Source organism: Thermobia domestica, chromosome 14 (genome assembly GCF_964235325.1).
Source record: "Thermobia domestica chromosome 14, izTheDome1.hap1.1, whole genome shotgun sequence".
Lineage (NCBI taxonomy): Eukaryota > Metazoa > Arthropoda > Insecta > Zygentoma > Lepismatidae > Thermobia > Thermobia domestica.
The window spans coordinates 11285354-11300960 of NC_137467.1; the positions used below are offsets into that span (position 1 = coordinate 11285354).

General features: G+C 35.9%; 1 protein-coding gene across 1 annotated transcript in view; it reads left to right on the forward strand.

The window, feature by feature from the left end:
• The window catches only part of LOC145669522 (RIB43A-like with coiled-coils protein 2), a 48924-nt gene that overhangs the window by 29240 nt on the left and 4077 nt on the right, over positions 1–15607 (forward strand). Inside the window, exons 5-6 of the mRNA XM_081737701.1 lie at positions 6966–7193; positions 12190–12296. Coding sequence (XP_081593827.1) covers positions 6966–7193; positions 12190–12296 — 335 coding nt within the window. The remainder of the gene's footprint in view (positions 1–6965; positions 7194–12189; positions 12297–15607) is intronic.

Genomic DNA, 15607 nt, shown 5'->3' on the forward strand with positions numbered 1-15607 from the left:
ACTAATGTTGATCTATTTCTTGTATTATACATTGGTACCCTTATACCTATATTATGCAAGCAATATTCACTATGATAGCCATTGTCTAGTAGTTTCTTAATAAAATCTCTTTCAATAAGTTTTCTCCTGTCGCTCAATGCCTGCAATCCCCAAAATTGACTCCAGTATTCATAACTACGTGAGTAGTAATCACTATTCATTTTATGGCATAGTAACCTAATAAAACATTTTTGTATTGATTCAGTTTTGTTTGCCAATGTTATACCTATACTATTCCAAATAACTACACCAAACTCTAATCTTGATCTTGCAAGCAAGCATCTTGTATAAATATACATATGAACTGGCATTTCTAAACTCAGGCCATTGTTTGAAAATAACCCTATTATTCTTCTCGTCCCTTAGATTATAACATTTATATGGTAGGTAAAATTCATATTTTTGTCAAACACTATATCCAAATCTTTAATCTGTTCGGCTTTATGCAATGTTACTCCATTAATTACATATTTGCTCACGTAGCATTGGGTTTTGTTAGTATATGATATGTATTTAGTTTTCTCGCAATTTATTTCCAATAAGTTATTTTTGCACCATGTACTAACAGTATTTAGATCTACCTGTAGTAAGTAGTTATCATACTCACTATTTACTATTCTAAATAATTTTAAATCATCGGCATACATCAAAATATTTGAGTATTTAATTTTCTCAGGCAAATCATTAATAAATATGGAAAAAAGAAGGGGTCCCAGGGGAGATCCCTGAGGTATGCCATTCTTTATATAACCGTAACTAGAGGTTGTTTGACCAATTTTTACTTTAAACGTTCTGTTTGCTAGATAGCTTACAAACCAGCGAATGTACAATGGAGATAGGCCTATGTTTCTTAATTTATCAATAAGAAGTTCATGATCTATGGAATCAAAAGCTTTTGACATATCTATAGTGTCTACTTGTAATCTATTCTTAAGTCCTAAATGTGTAAAATCAGTAAAATGTATCAGATTTGTTACAATCGATTGCCCTGTATAAAATTCATGCTGAAATTCACTTAATTTGCTTTTTACATTAAAATATAAATGTTTGTGTATTATAATTTCAAAAATCTTGCAAAATGCATTGGCTAGTGTTATTGGCCTATATTTTTTTATAATTTTACGATCACCTGTTTTGTGTACTGGTACAATGTATACTTGTTCCCACATTGAAGGAAACTCCCCATTTCTCAGGGATGCATTAAATATATTTTTAAAACAGTTGACAATTCGGTACTACAGGCTTTAATTATATAATAGAGTATATTGCCAGGACCAGGAGCTGTGCTCGCATTAATAACTTTAATTGCTTGAATTACATCAGACTCAGTGATATTCGGTATATCTATGACGTCATGGTTGCTAATGAGCGAAGGAGAATTCATAACGTGGCTATCTGGGTAATGTCCTAATTCTAAATAAAGATTTTCAGTAAAAACATCTTTAAATAATTCCACATCATCATTTGATTCTGTGACTGATTTGTCATTATGTTTCATTTTAGTTGGTATTTGCTTGCCATCGGAATTTTTAAATATTTTCCAGAAAAACATATTGTTATTGACAATACTATTTTCTAGACTCATAATATGATTTTCTCGCCTCTAAGTATTTCTTTTTGACAATTTTCCGTAAATTGGAGTATCTTTGATACCATGTATTATTTTTTATTTATTTTGCTTTTACAAAATATTTGGTTTTCTTATTAATTAATGATTTCAGTTCCTTGTTTATCCAGGGGTCTTTGTATTTAGGCCTATTGCTAATTGGTTTCTTAGGTACACAATTATCTAGCACATCATATATATTGTTATACAATATATTGGGCAATTCATTAATATCACTACTCTTTGTATCTATCCGATCCATTTCCTTAATTCCATTATATACACCTAGAAAATCAGCATTTTTAAAATCATAAATTCTAGTTTGATTTGAGGTGTTTCCAAAGTCATTATCATCATTCTTTGTTATTTTCCATTCAAATAGAAAAGGTGGATGGAAATGATAAATATTTGTTAACGGTGGAATTTCAAATATTATTGAATAATAATAATAATAATAATAATAATAATAATAATAATAATAATAATAATAATAATAATAATAGAAATTGTTTTAGAATAAAATTGAGTAAATATTTTCAAAATAGCCCGTTCTAAGTAAACTTGTTATCACTAATAAATGTAAAACTTAAGGAGTATAAGCGGCGCCAACATGGTTATATAGAGCTCCTTCGTGGCTAAGCGGTTAGCGTACGCGCCTTTGGCGTGGGAGACCCGGGTTCGATTCCCGGCGGGAGCTCATGTGGTTCGGATTCCACGTTAATCAGTAGGTCCACGTCTCATATAGCCTCGCTGCTGAAAGGGACGCTAAACTAAAATCAACTCAACAACAACAACATGGTTATATTATGCTAAATATTTTAATAATTGTATCAAACAGTAAATTTGTCTAAAAGTAAGATTGATTGACATTAAAATTGAGAAAAAAATTAAAGTATAACGCTCAAATACTTATCTGCCTGGCAGCCATCTTGGTTCCCATTCTTTATTCTTATATTTGCTTTTAATTCCTGTTAGCATGGTAACTTAGAATCTCAGTTCTCTATTTGTTGACAAAAATTATAGAATAATGGTAAAATATTTTATTGTCGAGAATTACAACTTATAATTCTCTTGTTTACATATATGAAAAGCTTTTCCTATTTAATTTTTTTTTTTTTAAAGTTTGTATATTTTATCATATTCCTTTATTTTTTCCTTTTTTATTTAAATATGAAATTTGATAACAATATTAGTTATAAATTCTTACCAAATCTTTCATTTATTTTCATACATTGAATATTCGTATCAAAATATGCTCTGTAAAAATTAGTATTTTATACGTTTCTTTTAAAATAGTCTTTACTTCTATTTATTTTAGATAAAAAAAATTCATCCAGGTTGGGTGAAGATGGGAAGGAGTTTAATATGCTAATTGCGTTGTCTCTTTGTATGGTTAGTCTTATCCTTTGTGTCAAAAAAATAACCACTTCTAGGATCTCCTGATTTGTTAATTAAATTTGATCCTAATTCCTTCAAAAACATTCTGGCTTCTTCTAAAAACACCCATTGTTTCCATGGTAAACGCAATAAAAATGGGATCTTTTTAAAGTTTTGAATACTTAGAAAGTTTCCGCATACATGCTGTCTCTGCTGTACTTCAGCTTCTTCACTAGTTGACGCTAAGTAAGATGGGACAAAAGTTTCTAAACATGTTACATCCCATACTAGACACTGTCCCCTTTTCCAAAGTGTCAAGGTAATTCCATCTGCCCTCTTATTATCATTCCGATACATTCCTGGTGGCTCTAAAATGTTAGGACAGTCTATACTGGTGAAGGTTCGTTTTATTATTTGATTTAATTCACTGTGATGTGGAATTCTCCCCCCACTTTTGATGCAACTTAATGCGTGTAAGCCTTTCTCATCCATTCGACTTTGACATGCACATGTGAATTCATGGCAAATATTAAGTCCTGGGCGTAACGCTACACATATCTGAAAAATATTAGTATCTAAAAATGTTCCAATGTTTTTTGAGGGTGTGGCTTGCAACCATGCTCCAGACTCTTTTTGTCGTAGTGCTTTGAGGCCAGTTGAATCAACATCATTGGCGAAATTACCTCGTTTTCAGTTATCTCATTGATTACAATTTGTCCTTTCACTTTTTCTTACAGTTATCATTAGAGAATAAACCATTTTATTCTTGACGCAGATAATCATTAATATTACCCGTAATAAAACATAATTGTTTAGAATAGTAAGAAGTTATGTTTTATTTTACCTTTTGTGCATTTACAGTTAGTTGGCAATGCCGACCTACATAACTGAAAGAAATATCGAAAAAACTAGAATAAAGATAACGAATCAGTAGTGTTAATATTATCTAAACACCTAATGCAAACTAAGCACACCATAAATGAGATAAATATCCTACATAAGCTACTTCACAAATTGAAACATCCATTTACGAATTGTATTTTATTAGAACCGAGAAACCGAAATTAAATTTACATAGAGGTTCCCTAAACAAACACTGGGATTATATGATAAACTATTGATATAAATATCAAGTTATCTAAAATTTACACCAAAATTTAATTATAGGAAATTTTTCATACATCTCCAAGCACTGGCGTCTCTGCCATATAAAATTTGGGGGGACATCAAAGAAAGTGATTTAAATGGTACTACCTAGCCCAACCTGTTTATTAACTTCGATTCTATTTGTTACCTTTCTGCTTACCTTCACGGACCCCCTAAGGTATATCAAGAACTCGATTACAATCGTTTCACAGCCTGAATATTATATTCCAAATAAATATAATTATTATTATTTATATGATATTCTGTCGTTAGTAAATAAATTAAATTAAAGTAAAATATTGAATATTTTGTACTTCAAAATATTGGAGGGGACTCGTCCCCCTAGTACACCCCCGCCAGTGTCTCCAAGTACTTTCACAGAGTAGGGAATCATACACACCGATACCAATGATGCACATCTCTGTGTGAGTGGGAGTAGTACTAACAGTGCTTAACGAATTTTTAATCAAGGTCGTGTATATTATCATACTTCAAAATTAAATACTCTTCAGTATGATGCAGAGTTCCACAGGGATGCTGTCTCTTGCCAACATTATATAATATCTATCTCTAAAAGATAGTGAAAAAGAATCTATATAATACTGTAAAGACGGGATTTCAGTAGGAGGTAAAATGGTTAGGTGTATACGGTTTGAAGATGATATGGCGCTTGTTGCGAAATCGGAAAAGAAATTCAATAAGATGTTAGAAAACTTGAGGAAGGGCTGTGAAGAATATGGGATGAAAATAAATGTTCGAAAGACAAAAGTCATGGTGATTGGAACGAAGGAGTCGGTGCCAAATATAGAAATAGGAGGAGAGAAAATAGAAAAGGTAACTAGTTTTGGATACTTCGGTAGTGTTATTTATGATAATATGAAGTGCGAACGTGAAATGAAACCAAGGATAGGAATGGCGAGAGAAGCCTTTGGGATGAAGAACTACTATTTTGTGGGACTTCGAATAAAAGAGCTGAGAAAAAGACATAAAATGCTTCGTGTGGAGAATTGTACTGTATGAAGCGGAAACATGGACGTTATGCAAAAATGATTAAAAACAACTCGAAACTTCGAAATGTAGGTGTGGAGAAGAATGGAGATAATTAGCTAGGCAGAGTGGAAAACGAATGAGAGGGGGTTAGAAATGGTGAGGAACAATATAATAATTTTAGATATTATTGAAAAGAGAAAGAAAAACTGGTTGGGACATTGCAAAGAAGGAACTTTATCATGAGGGACGTGCTAGATGGTGGCAGGAAAGAGAGGGAGGAGACAAAGGGGATTACAATTAACCCTTTGGGCATCCGATGGTACAATTTGTACCATACGGGTGTTTCATGGTACATTGCGTTATAACTCTCCTATTTGAGCTTTTTCGTCCTTTTTTTTAAGTCCGAAGTCCAGAGGCATTGTAGAAGACCTTACGTATGGTTTCACACCTTCCTGCGTCGAGACAGGAGGTGATGACGTCATAATTCTAAAATATATATTTTCTTTTATTAAGCCTTTTATTTTTTGGCGGGCTTATTTTTGCACGTAGAAGATTGAAATTTTGCACAAACATTCAGTCCACCGAGTAGTATTTACCAGATTTTTTTTTTTCAGATTTCTGTGTTAAAAAGGGGGGAAGATCCAGAGGGGCAAAAAGTTGAAAAAAGGGATATTTTTACCAAAAAATCCCTTTCTTCGGGATTTTCCCGCCTTAGATACATGATGGAGACACGTGAGTCATACCGTCTGAAAGGCAGTTCTATTATGAAGAGAATGATGGGCGAAACATGACCCTAGGGTAATTAGGGATGTGTCAGGGAATTTTTATCAAAATATACTTCTGTATAGGGGAATATTGGACATTTTCGGTATTTTTTCTTTTTGTGGGCTTATTTTTGCACCTAGAAGATTGAAATTGTGCACAAACATTCAGTCCACCGAGTAGTATTTAACAGATTTTTTTTTCAGATTTCTGCGTTAAAACAGGGGGGTCCAGAGGGGCTAAAAGTTGAAAAAAGGGATATTTAGACCAAAAAATCCCTTTTTTCGGGATTTTCTCGCCTTAGATACACGATGGAGACACGTGAATGGTACCATCTGAAAGGCAGTTCTATTCTGAAGAGAATGATTGGCGGATTATAGTCCTAGGGTAAATAGAGATGTCTCAGGAAATTTTTTACCTGCGATCATGGTGTTTTGCGGTAATTTGGGGCATTGTAGGGATTCTTGATAAAATTTCTCCCGCCCTTAGTATTCAAGATAGAAACTTGAAATTTGGCACACACATTCAGTCTACCAGTTACTATTTATCAGATTTTTTTGAGATCTCTACGTTCACACAGGGCCGTTCCAGAGGGGCCCAAAGTGTAAAAAAAAAAATCCCCCGAAATTTTCCCTTTGACATCACTTTTCCCTCTCCTGGTATATAATATAAGCATGCAAGTGATACCATTTGAAAGCCAGCTCCATTCTGAAGAGAATGAGGTATGAACCATGATCCTAGGATAAATAGTGACGATGCAGTAGCTGCTTGACTGAAAGTCTAAAAAAATACCCCAAAAATCCCGGATGCCGAAAGGGATAATGAACAATATCAAATCAGAAAAATCGTACGTGAAAACGAAGAGATTAGCAGAAAACCGTGGAGCATGGAAGCTTCTGAGTTGCGGCAAATAATCTGCAAATAACGATAGAATAAGGGAATATATGGTAGATGATAAGGGAATTTTCATTGTACTAGATACGAAATTAAAGTAGTTATGCTTTTACACATAATTTTATTCCGTTGTTATTTTTTCGTTGTTAAGGCAGCGGAACAAGAGGCCCGCAGGAAGCTGGAGGAAACCCAAGAGCAGGAAGACAACATGGCGGAGATCTACAACGCCATCACTGGTGACTTCTTAACCGAGGACCCAGAAGCGGCAATAGGTTTCGAAGGTCCTGAAAAACCGCTCAAGAGTAAATATAAAGGGATGCTGCCAGAACAAGTACGAGAAATTCGCCAGGAGCAACTGAAACAAATACAAGAGAATAAGGTTGGTTGTGTTATGTTTTGTTAGTGTAAAGGTGTTCGTATATATATTAATTGCGTTTTTTTTTTCTTGGCAATATAAAGTTTTGATCTTGATTGCGCGCATTAGTAACGTAATATGAAAATATATTAAAAGTGTACATCGTGTTTCAAAAGGAATGATCTGATCTTGGACGGTAATAATTACGGAACATGAAATGTGCCGGCAAGGAATGAGTGTGGTTTGAATGGGCGTAGGCTAGAGTTTCAGAAAATCATCGTTAGATGTCAGTCAACGCGTCATTTCAGTTTGCAGTCAGTCAGAAGTAAGATGGCGTCCGCTTAACAGAAGGCTTCTTGTATGCTACAGTTTGTAAAGATTGAGTCAGTGATTTTGGTCCAGCGTTCTTTTCGTCGGCGTTTTGGCATTGATCTGGCTGTACCCAAAAGCATTCGTCGTTGGTATCGCCAATTTGAAGAGACAGGATGCTTGTGCCATAACTGCTGTAAACGCAAATACATTGCGTAAAGTTTATAACGAATTTAGCTATCGTCTAGATGTTGTTCGTTCTGCTGCTGGTTAACATATAGAGTATTTGTAATAGCATAGCTAAAACTTGAAGATTTTGTGAGTACAGTATTTTGCAATTTATCCCATTTTTGTAGTGTGTTTCTATAAATACATATGGGCTTTAAAAATCAGGTCATTCTTTTTGAAACACTCTGTATTTACTTTCTTAGTTCATTTTATTATTCTGTATAGTCCTATATTTCTAATGATCCTGAGATCCTCGTCTGGGCTGATCGTTTCTGTCTTATACACAACTCTTGTAGAAAGTGCTAGGCAGGTTGGCGTTGGCAACACTAATGTGAACATGAAGAATTTTCTTAAAGACTGAAAATAGTGTTCTCGGGTATACATATTTATCATTTTACTCTTTAATCCAGCGTCTAATAGTTGCAATTGTGGATTATGGAAGAATTTCGAAAACATGATCAACAAATTCACCATTTACAGAAAGAGCTCAGACAACTGAAAGTACACAAGTGGGTATACAACGTCTTTTTTTTAAGGGAAATTAATCAACATTTTAAAATAATCAGATAACCGTGGAACTTTTGAAGTTTTTATTTTCACTATACAAGGTATAACTTTGCAGACAACAAGCGTAATCCTATGTAATGAACAATCATTTTCAACATGATCCAACTAAACAAATAATTAATGTCTTTGTAAAAAGCTATTTTTTTCCGTCGAACATTATATTTTAAATTATACAGTTATTTACCTTTCATATATTCCATTCAGTATTAAACATCAACGTAGCAGTATTTGTATTCGAAACATTTAAATCCTTCGAGCCATCAATTATATGAAATGAAATGTTTGAGTTTTACGTGCCTTGATTATGCTGGCTAGGCTAAAGGAGACGATAATAATAAGTAAAATGGTGGAATGAAGAAAGTGAGAGGAAACGGGAGAACCACGAGGAAACCCATGCACACGGTGTTTGTCCACCACAAAGTTCACTTAGTGCGAGGTGGAATCGAACCAGGGACCCCATGCACCAGAGGTGAACGCTCTACCACTCAGCCACCGCGGCCCACCATCAATTATAAAGCAATAGAAGTAGTCATAAATATTGATTGTAAGGTAGGTCGGATCTGCATGTCATTAATGTTGTTAAGAGCCTGAGATACAAAAAATAATACAAAATTTACCATGTCTCTTTTGCTTGTTTCTCATAAGTGAAAGGAGATAATGAAATACAAGTTACCTCAATCATATATAATGTTTTCTACAACAGAAAATATGAACCTCAAGAATTTTCAGTTGCCATCCATAGAAATTACACTGTTGCCAGAATAACATTTCCCCAAAAATCTAAGTTAATTCAGCGACTAAAGGAATGAACTCATTTGTATTTGATTACGTATCATGTTGTTTTCGTGTCCTGTTAACTACTTTTTAAATAACATTATTATTTAACTTTAATAACTGTATGTTAAATCTGTTTTGTTTATTACAAAATAAATATAATTATTATTTAAAAAGTAGTTCACACGATTCTAAGACAACATGATATGTAATCAAATGCAGTTGAGTTCGTTCCTTTAGTCACTACTCTTAGATTTTGGGGGAAATGTTATTCTGGCAACACTAATTTCTATGGATGGCAACACTGAAAATTTTTGAGGTTCATATTTTCTGTTGTAGAATAACATTATCTATGATTATGCTAAGTTGCATTTCAATATCTCCTTTCACTTATGAAAAACAAGCAAAAGAAAAATGGTAAATTTTGTATTATTTTTTTGTATGTCAGGCTCTTAAATGGCTATCGTGCATATTCAGTTCCCAAGTTATAGGTCTTTCCTTTTTGAACACAGTCTAAGCTAAAGAATCAAAAACATAAATTTTATATACAATTTTTCAGTCGTTGAAGGTTGCAGACATTATTCACGTCATCTAGTTTTGTGCCAAGTAGAATTTAGTTTCATTTTGATTAAGATCAATCAATTTTCAAAATACTCGAACATGTATTTAGTGCATAACAGAATATTTATAAACTTCAAAAAATGAGATCAAACTAACAATTATTTTATATAATAATATATCGTTGTTATTAATATGTTTTATTTTCGTTTTACATCTATTAAATAACAATTTGAATTGTATTAAAAGAAAAACAAAATAAGCATTGAAGTTAGAGTCTATAGCGTTCAATGTAAACACGGGTAGGTAACCAAGAAAGTTCTTGTCTTTCTAGAGCAGTGATAAACAAAGAATCGTACAGTGGACGGTACGTGCCCTTAGCTTTCAAAGTAATCTCCATCACCATCCAACGTTCCTGCAGTAGCACAATATCTTGGTGATAAATTTCAGCGGTCGTAAATGCAAAGAAGTCCGTGCGTTCCGCAGGTCTCCCTCATTTGTGAAGAATCTCCCACGGAGAGGTTGTCGAGGGAATGAAACAGGTGGTAATCTGTTGGCGCAGTCCGGAGAATATGGTGCATGGCACAGTGTCTCCCAGCCAAATTGTTGGTCTTCCGGCTCCTCTTTGTGGCTTGGCATTGTCATGCAGGAACAGCACCGTTGCGATTCACCAATGCCCGCTCCTTCTGCCGCAATGCAGGGTGCAATTTTGAAACTGCTGAGACTGGAGGTCGTGCAGAGATGGTCTTGAAGTGTGAAGAACAGGGTCACATAGCGACAAACAATACTGGTTCGCTTGGGAGTGTCATGCAAGACCCACATTTCGTCACCAGGGACATGGTGTCTAGCAAATTTCTCTCAGCAATTTCCCGACTTTTTCCAGACTTTTCCCGACCATTTCCAAATATTTCCCGACTCATTCTAAAAAAATGTTTTCGGAAAATCCACGGTGTACGAGATTCAACGCGTACCACGTGACCGCTTCTACGTAGAAAATAGAAAAACGGTTGACGGTTGAGATCGATCGCGATGTATTTAGGAACACTTTTTAAAAAAAATACGATGTAAACGTACTACATCGCGATGCATTTAGGAACGCGAGGTTTATCGGAGTCGCTCCGACAAGCGTCAGCATCATTTCCAACATGTGGAATTTAATTCCATTTTTCCCGACTTTTTCTCGCAAATTCCAGACAAATCCCCGAATTCGCGACCATTTTTTAAATTTAAGACAAATTCCCGACTTTCCCGATTTTCCCGACTGCTAGACACCCTGCAGGGATCAAAGATGGGTATGTTCAGGTGCCGAGTAAACAAGGACAAACAAGCTGTCACTCGTTCCTTGTTGGCTGCCAACAATATGTGTGGTACTCACTTGCATACTTCCCTGGAGGTGCAGTTTAACTGTTACAGCGAAAACGTGAAACCTTTCTGTAAGTTCATCACACGTTAGACCACTGACATCCTCGAGGGCTGTTTCAAGGCCTCATCATCTAACACATGTGGTCGTCTACTGCGAGGTTCATCTGAAAGGCTCACATCTCGCGAACGGAATTTTCTGGAACCAATTCCTGGCGGTTCGTTCGTTCACGGCATTTTCCTCAAATGCCTGGCATGTTCCTCAAATGCCTGGCATGTGCACGATGCGGCAGTTGACACGCCCACTTTAAAGTCATACAACAAACACACACGCGGACAAGGTGCTTCAATATCTCCATTTCTCTTCAACACTGGACGAGCGATGGCTGTTCTGTGTGTGCAACGTGCCTGTATTACTGAAGGTCAATGATCAGATTAACTCCCGATCACTTGATAGGTGCACTCATGTCCAAAATTATTGTCGCATGTCTATAAATACGTTGTTGTAGGAATATAATTTGATAACGAATTCACCCGGTATTTCTTATAATGTTAGTATGTGTATAATCAGGGAAGACATGTATGTATCACATTTCATGTTAAAAGAGCAGTAAATAAGAACAATAAAAAGAAAATTAAACTTTCTTGTCCATTTAGCAACATTTTATTTTACTCATTATAATTTTCGTATTTATAATTCTTTTCCTATGAAATTTACCACAAATATACATTTCCCGATTACACACATAGTAGCAGTATTAAAAGTACCTTGCAAAATCAATATCAAATTATATTCTTACAAGAAGACAGTTATAGATATGCGACAATCATTTTGGACATGAGTGTACGTGGGTCATTTCGTTTCCTTTGTGTCAGCGCATGGTTAATGGGACGTCAAAACCGGCAAGAACTTTTTGGTTACCTTGTATATCAATAAGGATCAGAAATAAATAACGCCGGCGCAGATTAATAATAAGTATACAAATAGAGTATTTCATTTAGATAAATAATTTGGGAACAAAAATAAGCAGAGGAAAGAAATATAACAAAATGACGAAGGAGCACAGGAGATCACTGTAACGAATTTGGGTTCGTTACACGCTTTTGTAGAAAGAGTTTTTTTTGTCGAAGTTAGTCAATATACATATTTCATTGTACTCCAACGTTTTCCCAGTGACTGAATAGTCTGTGAGTGACTATAATTTGTTTCTTCTTTTTCTTCCAGAGAAGACGCGAAGACGAGGCTAAGCGAGAAGCTGAGTGGCAACACTACATGAATGGAGTTGCTCGAATAGGGAATCTCAAGGAGAAAGAAATCATGGAAGCCCAAAAGTAAGATTTATTATTATTATTATTATTATTATTATTACTACCATAGAACTCCTGATTGTACGAACTCCAGTCATCAGTATCCATACCTTCTTCTTTCAAAAGGCTAAGCCTTATTTCTGCAGTCACAGTTTCCTATTTTCAGCAGCCCTTTTCACCTCCTTGTAGGAAGTACATCCCATCTCAATGATCATATTTGTAAGGTACGATTTTCTCGGTCGTCCTCTCTTCTTCTTCCCTAATTATCTTGCCTTCGAAAATATTTGGGAAAAAAGCATCATGTCTAAGCAAATAACCAATGACTTTTGCTTTTAGTACTTCTGTTATTTTGATTAGTTGTCTGTTCTCCTTCACTTTTTGCAGTACCATCTTATTGTTCTCCTTTTCAGTCTAGCTAGATCTTGTGATTCTTCTCCAAAACCATATTTCCGCTGCCTCAAGACGGGCTTTCTCCTGTTTTGCTAACGTCCAGGTTTCACATCCATATGTGAAAACACTCCACACAAATACTTCTATAAGTTTCTTCTTACAAGGAAGGGTCATGCAGTGGCTCCGCTAAGATCCGAATGAGACAATTGTGTTTTCATTTGATATGTTATAACTAGATGAATCCTAAAGTTATACGTGCCACCGGGCGGAATATCGTGAGTTACAACATATTTTGTAATGAAAGAACTAAAAAAAAATACCTGGCAGAATAGTTTGAACCGAGTCATTTGTTCGGAAACGGTTGGGTAAGTGGAAAACTCGGCCAACACGTATCCCATCATTTTGAACGACAATTTTTTTGGGGTAAAAAACTTTGTCTCAGGGTCTCCCGCAGGGTCCCAGACGGGGTCCAACTCAAAATTTTCAAATGGCAAGGGGGTAGCACATCGTTTGAAAACTCTTGTTAAGTGAAAGAAGATGGAGCACGTCTCGACTTTCTACAACCCTGTCCAAAATTGCGGCGGGTCAAAATGTAAACAAAAGCTTAATTGAAAATCTATGGCCACCTTGAATGCAAGATGGTCGCTTAAAACCTATATCGAAAGGATAAGCATACCAAACTGCTGAAGCTAGGAAAACCAAATTTGGCATTAATGTTGATTAGTAGGTGATGAAAATATGCGAAATGTTAAAAATCGCGACATCTTGAGTCCAAAATGCCGCACTATGTATCGAACGCATGTCCAGCTCACACCACTGGTGTTGGAGAAGCGAAATGTGGTGTTTACGTTTATGGTTAATAGTAGATATCCACAAAATATCAAAGAATATAATCTGTAATCCAATATGGCTGCCAGTGTGAAAAATGAGTTTGTATATAAATGTGTTATTTCCTGGAATACTGTGACCAAACGAACAAAGTTTGACACAACTAGATGTACTGAAATGACTTACATATGGTTTGGTACTACTCGCCATTCTTGCTTTTTTTTTTTTTTTTTTTTTTTTATATATATATATATATATATTTGGTATTACTTGAAGTATTGCGATCAAACCAACGAATGACATACAAATGTAAACATCACGAATACGTTACAACAGAGCCTCCAATCTACTGGTACAGTAAGTCCTTTATGCATGAACTACGTATGACAAAATTAGAAAAATACCCGAAGGTATTCAACTTTTGTTTACCAGTATGAGTAGGAAGTCAGAGTTGTGTGTTCATCGCATATTCGTTATATTCAAGTAAATGACGTTGAGAGAACCGTGACGAACGTGCATTAAGAACAAAACATATATGTGTTGTTACCGAATGAAATAATAGTTGAAGTGAATCGAAATTTAATTGTTCTTTAGTTTTCCTATTGTTTCTAAATACATAATAGACAAAAATAGAGATTTAGATTTGTACTTTTATGAATGACATAGGTTTTAAGCGGCCATCTTGGGTTCAAAGCGGCCATAGTTTTTCAATTAAGCTTTTGTTTATATTTTGACCCGCTGTAATTTTGGACAGGGTTGTCGTAGAAAGCCGAGATTTGCTGCATTTATTTTCGTTTAACAAGATCTTTCAAATGATGTACTACCTCTCTGGGAACCGGTCAAAACCCCCACAGCCAAAACACCCACAGTCAAGAAATGTCAAAACGCCTACACAAACGGTCATAACCCCCACACAAATGGACATATCTCCCAAACACACGAACGGTCATAACCCCCACAGCCAAAACCCCCACACTCAAGAAATGTCAAAACGCCCACACGATCGGTCATAACCCCCACACAAATGGACAAATCTCCCAAATACACGAACGGTCATAACCCCCACAGCCAAAACCCCCACACTGTTAATCAGTCATAACCTCCAACGGTCAAAACTCCCACACAAATGGACAAAACAGCCACACATAGCAACGGTCACAATCCCCACATAAATGGACAAAACCCCCACACAAATGGACAAAACTCCCACATGCAGAAATTGTCACAACTGCCACACAAATGGACAAAACCCCCACACAATCGGTCAAATCTCCCACACTCTGAAATGATCCTGGTTGTATGTCTTGCCCTTGTACTTTTTAATAACATTTTTTATTCCACTTAAAATGATGTTGCAACTATTCTTCTTGCACTGTTTTGTAATGACAGAAACACTAAAGTGGGCGTCGTAAAGAGCCGCAACGTGCAGAACGTAAAAAACGTGCAATCACGATAATTTCAGAGTGTGGGGGATTTCTCCGATTGTGTGGGGGTTTTGTCCGTTTGTGTGGCAGTTGTGACAATTTCTGCATGTGGGAGTTTTGTCCTTTTGTGTGGGGGTTTTGTCCATTTATGTGGGGATTGTGACCGTTGCTATGTGTGGGAGTTTTGTCCATTTGTGTAGGAGTTTTGACCGATTTTGTGGGCGTTTTGACATTTCTTGAGTGTGGGGGTTTTGGCTGTGGGAGTTTTGACCGTTCGTGCGTTTGGGAGATTTGTCCATTTGTGTGGGAGTTATGACCGATCGTGTGGGCGTTTTGACATTTCTTGAGTGTGGGGGTTTTGGCTGTGGGGGGTTTTGACCGTTCGTGCGTTTGGGGGATTTGTCCATTTGTGTGGGAGTTATGACCGATCGTGTGGGCGTTTTGACATTTCTTGAGTGTGGGGGTTTTGGCTGTGGGGGTTTTGACCTAGACCCACCTCTCTTGCCATTTGATACTTTTTAACTGGACCCCACCTGGGACCATGTGGAGACCCTGGGACTAGACGTTTAGCTTAAATTGTTGTACTTTGAAAATAATGCCACACTTCCTTTCCTATTTTCACATTTGTCTCACCGTTTTCGATTTATAGGAGTGAACATGGACTTTTCAATTTTTTTGTTTACATTTTGACCC